This window comes from Gossypium arboreum, chromosome 4, assembly GCF_025698485.1.
Source record: "Gossypium arboreum isolate Shixiya-1 chromosome 4, ASM2569848v2, whole genome shotgun sequence".
NCBI lineage: Eukaryota > Viridiplantae > Streptophyta > Magnoliopsida > Malvales > Malvaceae > Gossypium > Gossypium arboreum.
This window is the reverse complement of record NC_069073.1, coordinates 81,729,687-81,746,173: the sequence shown is the minus strand read 5'-3', so window position 1 is coordinate 81,746,173 and position 16,487 is coordinate 81,729,687. Positions and strand designations below refer to the sequence as shown.

At 34.8% G+C, this 16,487-nt stretch overlaps 1 protein-coding gene across 1 annotated transcript; it reads right to left on the bottom strand.

The window, feature by feature from the left end:
- Positions 1-14,355: 14,355 nt before the first annotated feature.
- LOC108452375 (alpha carbonic anhydrase 1, chloroplastic-like) lies at positions 14,356-16,146 on the bottom strand. Its single transcript, XM_017750156.2, has 6 exons — positions 15,875-16,146; positions 15,552-15,766; positions 15,366-15,472; positions 15,106-15,211; positions 14,701-14,865; positions 14,356-14,613 (listed from the first exon to the last, which is right to left on the bottom strand). Exons 1-6 carry the CDS (start codon positions 15,948-15,950, stop codon positions 14,482-14,484), a joined length of 801 nt encoding a protein of 266 aa, XP_017605645.1. The 5' UTR covers positions 15,951-16,146; the 3' UTR covers positions 14,356-14,481.
- Between the last annotated feature and the right edge of the window lie 341 nt (positions 16,147-16,487).

Sequence of the window (16,487 nt, the reverse complement as noted above, 5' to 3'; positions counted from 1 at the left end):
ATTATAGAAAAAAATTAGCAAAAAGCTTTATGAGTCTAGATTCAGGGAAATTTTACGGATTTGAATTTTGAGTTTTGTAACCCAAGTTATGATTTATTTAGTGAATATGACACAGAGAGACAGCTAAATCAAAGTGGAATGAATAGTGAAGTTAAAGTAGATAAACTTGAATTGTTGTGTAAATATGTTAGATTCTTTAATTAGTATTTACATACTTACTTACTAAGCTATAAGCTTACTTTGTTTCTCTCTTTTTCTTATAGTGTTCTTCGCTTGCTCGGGAGTTAAGGATCGTGAAGATCTACCCGCACTATCATACTTTAGGGTATTTGAACTAAACGTTTTGAATTATGGCATGTATAGTAGGCTTAATTATTTTGTTACGTGTCATATTTGTCTAGGTTAAAATATTAGTTCTGATACTCGACCAGATACTTTGTACAAGCCATTAAAGTGGGCTAATATTGTTCAAGACATATGTTATCGATGCACTATCAAATTGGATGACATATTTATATCTCGATTATGTTTAATGGTATGTGTTATGTTCGGTAATACCTTATATCCTATTCCGTGTGATGAGTAGCGTAAGGGTGTTACATTTAGTGGTATCGAGCTATAGTTTAGTCGGTTCTCGGACTAATAAAGTGTGTGTAAAGGTCTAGCTATACATGCCATAAAAATATTGTGATAGTGTGGTGACTCTGATTATTCTAAACTGTGTTTTGTTTTAATATAGTAATGGATCCTGAAGGAGCTGCGGTGATGATCTTTGCTAGTAATGCATGGCTCCGCACAAGGGACCGCTACTTTGGAAAGTAGACTGAGACATTGAGACAAGGAGATGAGGCTCGGATGCCTTTCTCCAAATGATGAACAATTGGTATCTGAATTTATTCGAGCAAATCCAAATGCTCAACCTCCTCCACCCCTCCTATACCTCGGGCGATCATCTCAGAATGCTCAAGGTATAGATTTGGTAAGAATGAACAAGCCTCCGGTTGACAAGATTCAAAACAAGGGCGAAGAGTTTAGAGCAAAGGTCGATGATGATCCTAAGAAAGCGGAATTCGGCTTGAAAATTCTACCGTGTATTTGATGAGCTCTCATGTACACCGAGGAATGCTTAAAGTGTCTTGTATCACTTTTGAGAGATTCGACTTACCACCGGTGGAAGACTTTGGTTGCAGTGGTGCCAAAAGAAAAAGTTACTTGGGATTTCTTCCGGAAGAATTTAGAAAGAAATACATAAGTCAGCGATTTATTGATCAAAAGCGGAAGGAGTTCCTTGAATTGAAGCGAGGGAAAATATCATAGCAGAGTATGAACGCGAATTTGTAAGACTCAACAAGTATGCTCGAGGAATGTGTGTCTCTGAGGCCATTATGTGTAGAAGATTTGAAGATGGACTGAATGAGGACATTAAAATGCTTGTAGGAATTTTGGAGTTGAAAGAATTTGTAGTATTGGTTGATCAAGCTCTTAAAGCCAAGAATTGAACAAAGAAAGAAGAAAAGTCGCTATTGAGGCCCGAGACGTCGAAAAAGACAGATAAGCAAGCCATTTCAATCTCAACCAAAGAGGTCCAAAGAGACAAACCCTCGAATAGCGGTTTCAATTGGGGATTCACGAGAGATCGTGGTAGAGCATATTCGGGTCTAAAGCTCAAGCTACTTGATGGCAAGTGTGGGTAATGTACGACCTAGAAAGCCCGAGTGTCGCAATGTGGCGAGCAACATTATGGTGAGTGTTGGGGGACCGAGCGAGCTTGTTTGGTCTTGGTTCTCGTGAGCATTTTATTAGAGATTGTCCGGAGAAAATTAAAGAAGAAAGATTTGAGTGCTAGATGCGAATACCACCGCTAGTAGAGGTAGACCACCGAGAAATCTTGGAGGTGGGACTAGTACTAAAGCGTGATGAAAGATTTAACGGCAAGATCGAAGCTAGAGCACCTGCTAGAGCTTATGCTATACGTGCCGAGAAGATGCATCATCTCCGATGTCATTCTTGGTACATTTCTCTCTATGATACTATTGTTATTGCATTGATTGATCCCGGTCCACTCATTCCTATATTTGCATGAATTTAGTATCCAATAAAAAGTTGCTGTTGAATTTCTTGAGTTTACGATTAAAGTGTCGAACCCCTTAGGCCAATATGTGCTAGTTGACAAGGTTTGCAAGAATTGCCCATTAATGATTCAAGGTCACTTTGTTTTTGACCAACTTGATGTTGTTACCATTTGGTGAGTTTGACGTTATCTTGGGAATGGGTGGTTAACATTGTATGATGCTAAGGTAGATTGTAAACAAAAGACACTAGAGTTGAAATGTGAAAATGGAGAAATTACGTGGGTTGAAACAGATGAATCAAATAAATTGCCTATGGTGATTTCGCACATGTGCGCATAGAAATACATGAGAAAAGGGTGTGAAGCTTATCCGGCTTATGTAATGAATATTGAGTTGCCCCTAACTGAAATTTGAATCGGTCGATAGTCGTAAGTTTCGGATGTATTTCGGAGGAATTGCCCAGGTTGCCTCCGAATAGAGAGATAGATTTTGCTATTGATTTGTTGCCGGCAGCTTTGCACCGATCTCGATTGCTCCATATAGAATGGCTCGATGAATTAAAAGAATTGAAGGCTCGATTGCAGGAGTTAACAGACAAGGATTTGTGAGACCGAGTTTCTCTCCCTGGGTGCTCTGTATTATTCAGAAGAAGAAGGATGGTTCAATGAGACTTTGCATTGATTACCGTCGACAATAAGGTGACTATAAAGAACAAGTACCCATTGCCGAGGATTGATGATTTATTCGATCGTTAAAGGGGGCCACAGTGTTTTCAAAGATTGATTTGAGGTGCGGTTACTACCAAATTGAGAGTTAAGGAGTCGATGTGTAAAAGCGCCTTTAGGACAAGGTATGGACATTATGAGTTTCTTGTGATGCCTTTCGACAACAAATGCTCCACTATATTTATGGACTTAATGAATTGGATCTTAGGCCATATTTGGATAAGTTTGTAGTAGTTTTTATAGATGACATTTTAATTTATTCTCGAGATGAGTCTGAACATGCCGAACACTTGAGAACTATATTGCAAATCTTGAGAGAAAAGAAACTGTTTGCCAAGTTTAGTAAAAGTGAGTTCTGGTTTCGTGAAGTCGGATTTTTGGGGCATATAGTCTCAGGTGATGGTATTCGGGTGGATCCAAGTAAGATTTCTGCGATCGTTGATTGGAAACCGCCCAAGAATGTATTCGAGGTTAGAAGCTTTTTAGGCTTAGCCGGGTATTATAGACGTTTTGTTGAAGGATTTTCGATGATTGCCTCTCCTATGACTAAGTTGTTGCAAAAGAATGTTAAGTTTGAATGGATGATAAAAGTCAACAAAGTTTTGAAAAGTTGAAAGCACGATTGATGAAGCACCAATTTTAGTACAACTGAGTCGGAAAGGAGTTCGTAATTTATAGTGATGCATCATTGATGTGCCTTGGATGTGTGTTGATGCAAGAGGGTAAAGTGGTAGCTTATGCTTGAGACAGCTTAAAACCGCATGAGAAGAACTATCCTACACATGATTTGGGCGGCATTGTTGTTTTTGCCTTGAAGATTTGGCGACATTATTTGTACGGTGAAAAATGCCAAATTTTACCGATCACAAAAGTTTGAAGTACTTGATGAATCAAAGGATCTGAATCTGCGACGGCAAGATGGCTTGAATTATTAAAGGATTATGATCTAGTGATTGATTATCATCAGGAAAAGCAAATGTAGTTCTTGACGCCTTGAGCGAAAATTTCTTTTTACTTTGAGAGCCATGAACACGGGTTAGCATTGTCGATGATGGGTCAATCTTAGCGAAATGAGAGCTAAACCGTTATTTCTCCGATTGATTTGTGATGCTCAAAAGAATGATAGTGAGTTGCGGATCAAGAGAACTCAATGCGAATCGAGTTACGACTCGATTTTCGAGTTGGACGGATGATTGTTTGATGTTTCGAGACAAGATATGTGTGCGAAAAACGATAAATTGATTCGAAAATATTACATGAGGCGCACAATGGCTGTTTATCGGTTCATCTGGTAGCACAAAATGTATAATGATTTAAAGAAGTCGTATTGGTGGCGGTATGAAAAGGGACATTTCGAATTTGTAACCAAGTGTTTGATCATCAACAAGTAAAAGTTGAACATCAAGTGCCTTGAGGATTACTTCAACCGTAATGGTGCACGAGTGGAAATGGGACAAGATTACCATGGATTTTGTAACCGGTTTGCCTTTAACTCCTAAAAAGAAGGATCTTGTTTGGGTAGTGGTTGATAGATTAACAAAGTCACCCACTTTATACCAAGACGCACCGATTACTCACTTGATAAATTAGCGAATTATATGTTGCTGAAATTGTGAAGTTGCACGGAGTACCTATGTCTATAATATCGATAGAGATCCAAGATTTACCTCGAGATTTTGGAAAAAGTTACAAGAAGCTTTGGGTACAAAATTGAACTTTAGTACCGCATTTCATCCACAAACAGATGGTCAAGCAGAAAGAGTAATCCGGTACTCGAAGATATGCTTAGATCTTGTGTTTTAGAATTTGGAGGTAGTTGGGAGAAATATCTATCTTTGATTGAGTTTGCCTACAATAACAGCTTATCAATCAAGTATACAAATGGCACCGTCTGAAGCCTTGTATGGTTGTAAGTGTCGGACTCCTTTATATTGGACCGAGCTTAGTGAGAAACAGATTCATGGAGTTGATCTAGTTAAAGAAACCAAGAGAAAATAAAAGTAATTGAATTGCTTAAAAGTCGCTTGGATCGACAAAAGTCATATGCAGATTTAAAAAGAAAAGAGATTGAATTTCAGGTGGGTGATAAAGTGTTCTTGAAGGTGTCACCATGGAAAAAGATTCTGAGATTTAGTCGGAAAGGCAAGTTGAGTCCGCGTTTTATTGGGCGTCATTGAGATTCTTGAGAGAATTGGACCGATGGCATATCGGTTGGCCTTACCTGCAGAGTTAGAAAGAATTCATAACGTGTTTCATGTATCAATGTTGCGACGTTATCATTCTGATCCTTCACATGTGATTTCTCCAACAGAAATTGAGATTCGATCGGATATGACCTATGAGGAGGAACCAATAAAGATTTTGGCTCGAGAGGTTAAACAGTTAAGAAATAAAAGTATAGCTTTAGTGAAAGTATTGTGGCACAGACATGGGATAGAAGAGGCTACGTGGGAACCTGAAGAAGCTATGAGGAAACAGTACCCAAACCTCTTTACCGGTAAGATTTTCGAGGACGAAAATCTCAAAAGGGGGGGAGAATTGTGACAACCCGAATTAGGGCCTAATCGGAATAGTGGTTTCATGACCACAAATCCGAGATAGAAATAATTGTTTTATAATTATTTTGGGGTTTATGATATGATTGCATGATTTTGTGAAAATTTCGTGATGAAATTCTATGCCTAAAGTGCTTAAATTGAAAATAGGGACTAAATCGAATAAGTTGCAAAATTTACATCCCGGAAGTTTTTAGTATGAAATTGTTTTGGAATATCAATTAGGAGGTCTTAAATAGCAATTTGACCAATTTTAAATTCATGGACAAAATTAGGACATGGAAGGAATTTTTGAAAGTTTAGTAAGGAGGGCATTTTGGTCATTTGGATATTAAATGAAATAAAATGGGAAAAATAACACAAAATTGATCATCATCCTCTTTAGTTGCTGCGAATTCTCCCTCTCTCCATAGCTAGGGTTTCTTCAATTTTCAAGCTCCATAGTAAGTGATTCCAAGCCCGTTTTAATGTTCTTTACGTTTTGGAATCCTTAAGCTCGATTAAGCTTATGCTAGTAATAATTTAACCTAGGGTTCACATTTGGAAAAATACCCATAGGTGAAATTTGTGTATTTTGATGTTTTATGATAGAATATGAGGTTTTAAATTATGTTAAATAACTTGTGCTACTCGGTTTTAAGTGAAAACGAGTAAAGCAGCATAATCGGTAAAAATACCTATTGTTCATAACTATATGATAGAGTGAGAATTTGATGTTGTTGTAGAAGAGAAAATGTTCAGCATATCATAAAACATAAGAATAAGGGCTGAAATTAAATTCCGAGCCTAGGGGCAAAATGTAATTTTGTAAAAGTTAGGGGCAAAATGTAATTTTTCCATAATGTGATTTTGGATTGAAATAAATAGTATGAGTATTAAATGAGCTAAATGTGTTATTATAGATCAAGAAAGACGCGAATTGATCTCGAGCAGGGAAGGAAAAAGTTTTGGACTAAATTGCAAAATTTCCACATTTTGCACCAAGGTAAGTTTGTATGTAAATATTACAATAATTTCATGTACATTCTTATATTTCAGCCTATTATATAAACATACTAGCTGATGTTAAAATGTAAATCGACTATTGGAAGAATGGAAATAAATATAGAGAGAGATCCGGTTGAACAATCGAGAGATCGAATGAAATAGAGGGCGTAGCTAGGTCACATGTATGATGCTGAGTGCACATCATGTGTACAAGAAAGCTACGAGACACCCCTGTAGTAGCTAGGTCACATGTGTGATACGAGATGTATCCCATGTAGACAAGAGAGCTACGTGAAAGATAAATGTAGCTAGGTCGCATGCGTGATTCCAAGTGAAGGACACCATGTAGACAAGAGAGCTACGTGAAAGATAAATGTAGCTAGGTCGCATGCATGATTCCAAGTGAAGGACACCATGTAGACAAGAGAGCTACGAGACAAATCGGTTAGATCGCATGAGTGGTACTAAGTGTTCACCATGTGTACAAGAGAGCCGAACTAAACGAAGTATGATGGTGGGGCTGTGTGCTGAAACCATTAAATATCGAGGATTGATCCGAATTGTTCAACGGGATGGTTTTGTGGTGATATTGTGGTTTGGACCTACACTTATGGTGAATGAAATGTGGTGAAAATGATTTGTGGTATATACATATATAAGATAAAATGAGGTTAGCATAAAGAATGTGTGAAAGAGTGAAACTAGCATTAAAACTGTTTTTAAATGGTATCAGTGATGTGAATTTGAAAAATCACCAAAAATAGGAGGAATATAATTAGAGGTTGAATGAGATGTAAAATTAAATCTTAATGAGTCTACTTTCATATAAAAGAAACAGAGCAAGCAAAGGAATTCTATATTTTGAGATATTTACAATTGTATGTGACTTGCTCAGGATGAATACGTGATCCCCTGTTCCAACTTTGAAAAATCATTAAAAATTGTACAAAGAAAATTAAGAAATATAGTTTACATGACTAAATTCCTTATTGAGACTAGTTTTAAATGAAACAGACTTCAGGGTTGTTTGAATTGTTTACTGAGAGATATTCAATTCGTAGTGAACAGAGGTCAGATCAGTCGAGCTGTGTAACAGGGAAACTTTAACTAATAAACTGTACTAATCGGCTGAACCAAAATTATAGAAAAAATTAGCAAAAAGCTTTATAAGTCTAGATTCAGGAAATTTTACGGATTTGAATTTTGAGTTTTGTAACCCGAGTTATGATTTATTTAGTGAATATGACGCAGTAGAGACAGCTAAATCAAAGTGGAATGAATAGTGAAGTTAAAGTAGATAAACTTGAATTGTTGTGTAAATATGTTAGATTCTTTAATTAGTATTTACATACTTACTTACTAAGCTATAAGCTTACTTTGTTTCTCTCTTTTGTCTTATAGTGTTCTTGACTTGCTCGGGAGTTAAGGATCGTGAAGATCTACCCGCACTATCATACTTTAGGGTATTTGAACTAAACGTTTTGAATTATGGCATGTATAGTAGGCTTAATTATTTTGTTACGTGTCATATTTGTCTAGGTTAAAATATTAGTTACTGATGCTCGACCGGATACTTTGTACAAGCCATTAAAGTGGGCTAATATTGTTCAAGACATATGTTATACGATGCACTATCAAATTGGATGACATATTTATATCTCGATTATGTTTAATGGTATGTGTTATGTTCGTAATACCTTATATCTGCTTAAATGACGAGAACGGGTAAGGGTGTTCTGAAGCGCCTCTCTGCATATTTTTAATCAACCGATCTTCATTCATTGCCATTGAGAAAAAGACTCCACAAGAGGTATGGTCTGGTAATCCTACGACTATTCTGATTTAAAGATCTTTGGGTGTCCTGCATATGCTCATGTTGATAATGGAAAATTAGAACAGAGATCAATTAAATGTGGTTTTCTTGGTTATAAAGCTGGTGTAAAAGGGTATTAGTTATGGTGTCCTGAAAATAGAAAAGTTGTGATTAGCAGAGATGTTTTTGATGAAACTGCTATGCTACCTAACTTATCTCTTAAAGAATCTTTCAATAAGGAAAATCAAAAGCAGGTGGAGCATCAAATTAATCCAGAATATACAACAACGTCGACTCCTCAAGCCAATACAAAAATTCAGAATAGAGTTGTTTCTTCACCACAATACTCTATCGCCAAAAATAGAACTAGAAAAGAAATTAAACCTTCAAAGAAGTATGACGAGGCTGATCTAGTTGCTTATGCTTTAAATGTGGCTGAAGATATAGATGCAAACCAAGAGCCATCTAATTATTCTAAGGCGGTTAGCTGTGAAGACTCGGAAAGTGGATGTTTGCTATGCAAAAGGAGATGGAATTATTCCACAAAAATAGAACATGGGATCTTGTGAAACTTCCTAAAGGAAAAAAAGTTGTTCCTTGTAAATGGGTTAGAAAAAAGGGACTCTAGGAGTTAAAGAACCCAGATATAAAGCAAGGCTTGTTGCAAAGTGTTACAGTCAAATTCTAGGAGTGGACTTCACAGATGTATTCTCCCCAGTTGTGAAGCATTGTTCGATTTGAGCTTTGCTTGGTATTGTGGCCATGCATTATTTGGAGCTTGAGTAGTTAGATGTAAAAATTGCATTTTTTCATAGAGAACTTGAGGAGGATATTTACATGCAACAATCAGAGAGTTTTACAGTCTCAGAAAAAGAGGACTATGTTTGCTTGCTGAAAAAATCCCTTGACGGTTTGAAATAGTCACCAAGACAGTGGTACAAGAGGTTTGATTCCTTTATGACTTATCATGATTTTAAAAGAAGTAGCTTTGATAGTTGTGTTTACTTTAAGAAAAACAGTGATGGTTCTTGTAACACTCCTCACCCGTATCCAACGCAGGGACAGGGTTCGAGGCGTTACCGGACTTAAAACATTTACAACATGCAAAATCGGGCCACAAAATTTTTGTCCAAAATTAAAACATCTTAAACACATGCATATCGTCCCTTATATAGGCCTTTGAAGCCTATAACACACATGTTATAAAACTAGGTCCCTATACATGTCACTCACTTGATATTTCTAATATTTGAATTAATTCTCCCAAAAGTGATAGCTTGATAGTGTGATTCTGCCTTCAACGATCTCCAACCCCGAGCCGACCTACCAATACTAAAGAAATGGAGAGAAGCGGTAAGCTTTACACTTAGTAAGTCCATATGAAATTAATAAGCAATTACTAACATGCTTTTCAAGATAAAACATTATAATTGTACAATTACACATGTTCAGGTTAAGCTATTTTATTGAGTTACAGTTACTAAATCATTTATATTTGAATCTACGAAACTCAAAATTAAGTTATGTTAATTTTCCTTGAAACTAGACTCATATACCTTTCTCCCATAAAATTTTCAGAATTTTTGACTTACCCAATTAGTACAGTTTATTCATTAAAGTTTCCCCTGTTTTAGTGTTCGTCTACTCTGACCTCTATTCACTACAAATAAATTTTCTCTCTGTACAGAATTAAAAGGGATATTATGTTTATTTATATTAAAAATGGACTCAACAAGGAATCTATACATATAAATTATAACTCCTAATTATTTTTTCACAATTTTTAGTGAATTTCTCAAATAGAAACAGGGGATCTCGAAGTCATTCAAACTCTGTCTCAAATATCTCATAACATAAAATTCAATTGCATGTACTGTTTCCTCTATGTGAAACTAGACTCATTGATATTTAATCTCATATTTTATTCAGCCCATAAATCAATTTCCACGATTTATGGTGAATTTCCAAAGTTTCATCACCTGCAGTAACCCAAAACTGCCAAGGCTAAATTTACTCAATCACAACTATTATTCACTAAATCCATACAATATCATTTCATCCATCATGGAAAGAACACATAATTATGCTTCATAGGCATAGATCCATAATCTCAATGTCATCAAGTATCAAGACTTATTCCTCATCATGTCATTTTCATAGTATTCACCAATATATACATCATATATCAAGGCATCACACATAAGTTTAGTGTACATACCTGTACAACTTGTAATTTAACTTAAAAACATACTCACCGCTGGCTTGTCTCATTGGGAACATTATCGAATACTCCATCAAATTACCCGTTGAACACTAGGAATATAATCGGATACACGGAATGCATGCACATAAGTGCCATGCCCACAGCTAGACAAACTCAATAGCCTGCAGAATATATGTGTAGCCAAGCTACCATGTAACTCACCCATAAGTGAACTTGGACTCAACTCAACGAGCTCGGGTGTTCGCATCCATAAGTAAACTCGGACTCAACTCAACGAGTTCGGATGCCTAGTTACATCTCACGAACTAGGACTCAACTCAATGAGTTCGGAACTCAAATATCCTAGTGACATGTCACTTGTATTCTAATCTATTCCCAAGCTTCAAACGGGCTTTTTCCTCGATCACACATCTTTGCCGTCTTCCACGGAATGTTGGAACCGATACTTGGTAGCATTTCATATTTATCAAGTAGCTCACATAATTTGCATATTACTTAATAATAATCCACAAAGCATAATATTTCATGATAATAATCATCATATCATATAAATAACATTAAATTACTTAAAATGACAATTATGTTACTACATTTACACATGAACTTACATCTCATTTAATATCAAGGCAATAACATTAAATTACATATTGCATTATTAAAAATCATATGAACTTACCTCGTATGCGAAAATGGTCATTTTTACCATTTTGTCCACAACTTGGTATTTTGCCGATTTTAGCCCAAATTTCAATTTTCCTTGCTCTATCATTTCAAATATAGCCTAATTAGGACTCATATTATTCAAATCGACCCAAAATCATATTTTTGAAAAATTACAATTTTACCCCTAAACATTCACATATTTACACTTTTTCCCCAAATCTCGTAAATTAAACTTCACCCTATTTTCTTATGTTTTATGACATGCTAATCATTTTTTCCTTCTATAGAAACATCAAATTCTCACTCTAACATGTATTTATGAACATTAGGTATTTTTACCGATTATGTCATTTTACTCGTTTTCACGTAAAATCGATTAGCAAAATCGTTTATCTAACACCCAACCTTCATTTTCTATCATTAGACATCAAAATATATGCATATTATTCATGGGTAAATTTTTAGACATGAACCTTAGCTCAAATTAATGGTAGAAATAAGTAGAACAAGTTACCGGGATTTCAAAAATACATAGAACATTAAAAACGGAGCTCGGAATCACTTACTATTAAGCTTGGAAGCTTGGCCAAACCCTATCCATGGCTGCTCTTGGTACATTCTGCTGTAGCAAGAAGAAAGGGACACATTTGGGGTTTAAAATTTGTCTTTTAATTCATTTTACCCCTAAAAGACCAAAATGCCCTTTTTACTATTCTTTCAAATATTACCCAAACAAGTCCATTTTTGTCCAACAAGTTATAAAATGGTTTAATTATCATTTAAGGACCTATTTAAAATTTCATGACAATTAGACACCTCTAACATATAAAACTCAACTTTTGCACTTTTTACAACTTAGTCCGTTTTACTAAATTGAGTGCCCAAACATAGAAATTTTCGAAAGAAATTTTACGAAATCATATCTTGAAATCGTAGACCATAAAAATATAATAAAAAAATAAAATTTTCCTTATCGGATTTGTGGTCCCGAAACCACTGTTCCGACTAAGCCCAAAATCGGGATATTACAGTCCTTTTGTGTATCTACTCATTTATGTTGATGACATGTTAAATGCAGCGAAAGATAAAAAAGAGATAAGAAAGGTTAAAGCCCAACTAAGTGAAGAATTTGAGATGAAAGATTTGGGACCAGCAAAGAAGATACTTGGTATGGAGATTCTTAGAGATAGAAAAGAAAGTAAATTGTACCTAAGCCAGAAGAGGTACATTGAGAAAGTTCTTTGCAGGTTCAATATAAAAAGTGCTAAGCCTGTTAGTACTCCTTTAGCAACCCATTTTAGACTTTCATTGGCTTTGTCTCCACAATCAGATGATGAGATTGAGTACATGTCACATGTTTCATACTCTAGTGCAGTGGGATCTCTCATGTATGCTATGGTTTGTTCACGTCTAGATTTATCATATGCAGTCAGTGCAATTAGCAGATACATGGCAAATCCCGGTAAAGAACATTGAAAAGTAGTTCAGTGAATTTTAAAATACTTACGAGGTACTACTGATGTTTTCTTACAATTTGGAAGAACTAGAGATGGAGTCATTGGGTATGTTGATGCTGATTTTGCTAGAGACCTTGATAGAAGAAGATCTCTTATAGGTTATGTCTTTACAATCAAAGGTTGTGCAATCAGTTGGAAAGCCACTTTGCAAACTACAATCTCTTTGTCTACCACTGAAGCTGAGTACATGGCGATTACTGAGGCTTGTAAAGAAGCCATTTGGTTGAAAGGACTCTTTAGTGAACTCAATGAAGACCTTCAAATCAGTACAATATTTTGTGACAGTCAGAGTGCCATCTTCCTTACAAAATATCCAATGTTTCATGAGAGAACAAAACACATTGATGTTCGATATCATTTTGTTTGTGATATTATTGCTTGTGCTAATATTGTTGTGAGCAAAATTAGTACTCATGAAAATCTTACAGATATGATGACTAAGTCACTTCCTATAACCAAGTCTGAGCATTGCTCAGACTTGGTTGGTGTTCATTGTTGAAGTTAAACCCTTAAGGGGTCTTATGGAAGAGGTGGAGAACTTGATCGTTAAGAGTTCGCGATGAAGAACTTGTTCATTGAGAATTCGTGTCAAGGTGGAGATTGTTAGAATTAAGTGACCCGAATCCTTATTTAAATAAAATACAGTGGTAAAATAAAATAAAAGTAAAATCCCTATAGAACTACACTTCTTTTAGTTTATTTTAGAATAAGGTTTTTTAAACCTTATTAAACTCTATCTATTTGATATTGATTAAAATAAGGTGTTTCAATCTTACTACACTCCTATTAGAATATGGTTTTACAAGCCTATAAATAAATATAGTCTATTCCTCTTGTGATTATTTGAATTCGGTATAGTGAATTTTCTTCTCCTTTGCTCGTGATTTTTTCCAAAAGGGTTTCCACGTAAAATCCGTATGCTCTTTATTTTTTTTTTCTTTTCTTTGCGATATATTATCATTACCTACGTTCTATTTTTACAAGTTTTTAGTTCTTTCTTGTAATATTGTCATTTGTATGCATACTTTAAGGAAAGGTAGCCAAGCAACCGACTGGATTGCTAGGATGACCAAGGCTAGAATTTGTCCAAGCAATTGGGCAACTGGTGTACCAAATGATTTGAAATCATTATTGTAAAATCTCTTTATTAATGAATTTAGTTTTATGAAAAAATAATATTTAAATTTTGTTTACAATAATACAAATATAAAAATATGTTTGATATATTACTTTACACTTAAAATATAATCAATAAAATAAAAGAATTCTTATAGGTATATGAATTCCAACTAGAGTAAGAAAGATTTGGTATTTAAAATTTGTTTAAAAAGTAATATTTATGGGTTTAAATAGGTTTGAATTAAGGTTAGTTCATTCAAATTTAATAACTGTTATTTTCATCCTTTTCAATTTTAGAAAGTTTTCTTTTTAAGTAAAAATAATGAAAATATTTTTAACTTTAATTTTCACATTTTATATGTTTATTTTTTTAAAAAATTCAACCAAATGCATTCTCTGGTGTTGTTTAGTTTATAAGAAAACAAAACGAAAATCAAACTCTATTTTTGAAATTAAATGGAATTTAAATTTTGGTAAAATGAATTTTTTATTTTTTTTATTTTTGGTGAATTATGTTTGCAAAATAAATGAAAAAGCATTCAGTGAACAATTTACAAACAATTTGATTTTTTTTATTTGTTTATCATATTGAATAAATCGAAAATGTTATTATTATTATTCAAATATATATTTATAAACATTTTAGTTTAATTTGAAGTAATGAATATGAAATCACATAATTGTAGCTCAACCAACTTTAATACAATTTTAAATTTCTTAATCACGAATACAAATTCAACAGTGCTAATGAGATACAACAATAGTTTTATCCCACCACGTATTGCACCCAATTTGAGTGAAGAACATTAACAACTAAGCTCATCATACATGTCGACCTCTCGACCATTCAATGGCTGACAAGGCCTTGCGTTTTTCTTGCAATCTGAGTTCAATGGAATGTCCAGAGCGATTATCTGCTCTTTCGAAATCGACATCACCTGCAATGTTTTGTAATTTTAGCCTTTTAGTGTAATAATTAATAACTATACTTTTTTCTTTTTCCAGCATTGCAAAAAAAGACATACCTTGCCGAGAATGATCCATATGACATTCTCGGAGCATGGAGGAGTGGTAAGAGAACCAACATATGTGTAATACTTGCGGCTTCTTCGGTTCAATTCGTTTATATTCAAGATACCAAGAGGAACTGTCGTATTTTCCCCTCCCAAATGTTTCAATCCTTCTATTATCTGAAATAATAAAATTACAACTTAGTATCAATATACTGCCCCTCCTTTTTGTTTAAAGAGCATAACATGGGCTATGTTCTTTGGATCTGAGAATTAATAACGAAAAACAGTGTTAACTTTTCGTAGATGTGTCATTCATCTTGGGTTCTAGTTGTTGACTTTATGGTGAAATAGTTTGATTTAGGTGAAACTTTGATATCCAAATATGATATCAAGTAGGGACATTTTAACAAGTTTTACCCTGCAAATAAGTGGATCAGCGTTACTTTCTTGGTAGAGTGCTGCTATAACTGCAAAGCTGCCATCCACTGCTGCCTGATGGACCAAATGAAGCTCAGCTGCAAATCTGTATATTGAAAAGGGTCAAGACTTGGCAAGGCCTTCTATTTCGGGGTGGGAGCCCATAAAAGTGAATTGGCCTCCATAATGTTGCATAGGATAGGATGAAATTGGACCAACAAACCTAGTCACATACTAATGTTTAGAGAGTGAAAGCTTACTGTTGCCCTTCAATTTGATGCTCTGCAGGTAAATGCCAGTGAAATTGCTTGAGGGTATACTTTTTGCCATTAATCCATAAATCTCCAGGATATTCCTCGAAACGCACCTGTATTCCCTATTTTCATCAACTTTTATCTAAAATATGTGAATAATGGACAATTAGGAGGAATTGCTTAGAAACCAACCCCAACGCTGTAGCCTTTGTTAAAGAGGGTAGCATTTACAGAATTGTAGCTCCTGGTTAAAGGTTTCAATAGCTTGTTGTGGACAGTTAGATTCCTCTGAATGTTTATGGGAGACTGTCTTTTCCCTATGGAACATGGTGCGAATTTTGGCTCCAACATTCCCCATCTGTCTGGGCCATCTTTGCCTAAATAGCTGAACTCCATTCCTCCAAAAACTAACTCAACAGAAAGGAAAAAAAGAAAAGATTAAGCACTGAACCTGGAATTCAAAACATATGTACTATCAATTTCCGAAAGAAAATGCTGCAAGAACATGATCGTACCATCAATGGCAGAAGCAATGCCAAGAAGCAAACTAAGCGAGAAAACGGTTGAGAGTTGAGGAGCCATTAATAACATGACCCGAAACTTGGACAACCCACAATAATTCAGCTTGCCACAGAGAACAACAACTGAAGAAAAGCTTATACAATTATCATATATTCAGTTGCTCATGGCTACTCGTTTTCAAACAGTTTTTCTCTGCTAAATATAGTAAGAGGCTTCTTGGGAGTTTTAGAGCACCTTACACACTAGCATGTTTATCTACTTATATATGTAGTGAGTGGTAAGATGCAGATATTCATATCCTAATCAAAGAATTTGACCTACTATAATTATAATAATATATTTTGAAATAAAATCTTATTAAGTACTTAGTAATAAAATAATAGAGAAAAAGACACTCCACGGATTACATCCACTTGTAGAGTTTTCACTACTTTAATTATAAGTAAAAGTTGCTGATTAGACATGCGAATCGATAATGACAATAAGATAATTGTAAAGTAATGATAAATGTGAAAATTTTATTAGTAAAAATTACGAGAAAAAAAGGAAAAATTGACTTGTGTTGCAAGAGAGATTTTGACTGCATCCATTTATTCTAATCAATGT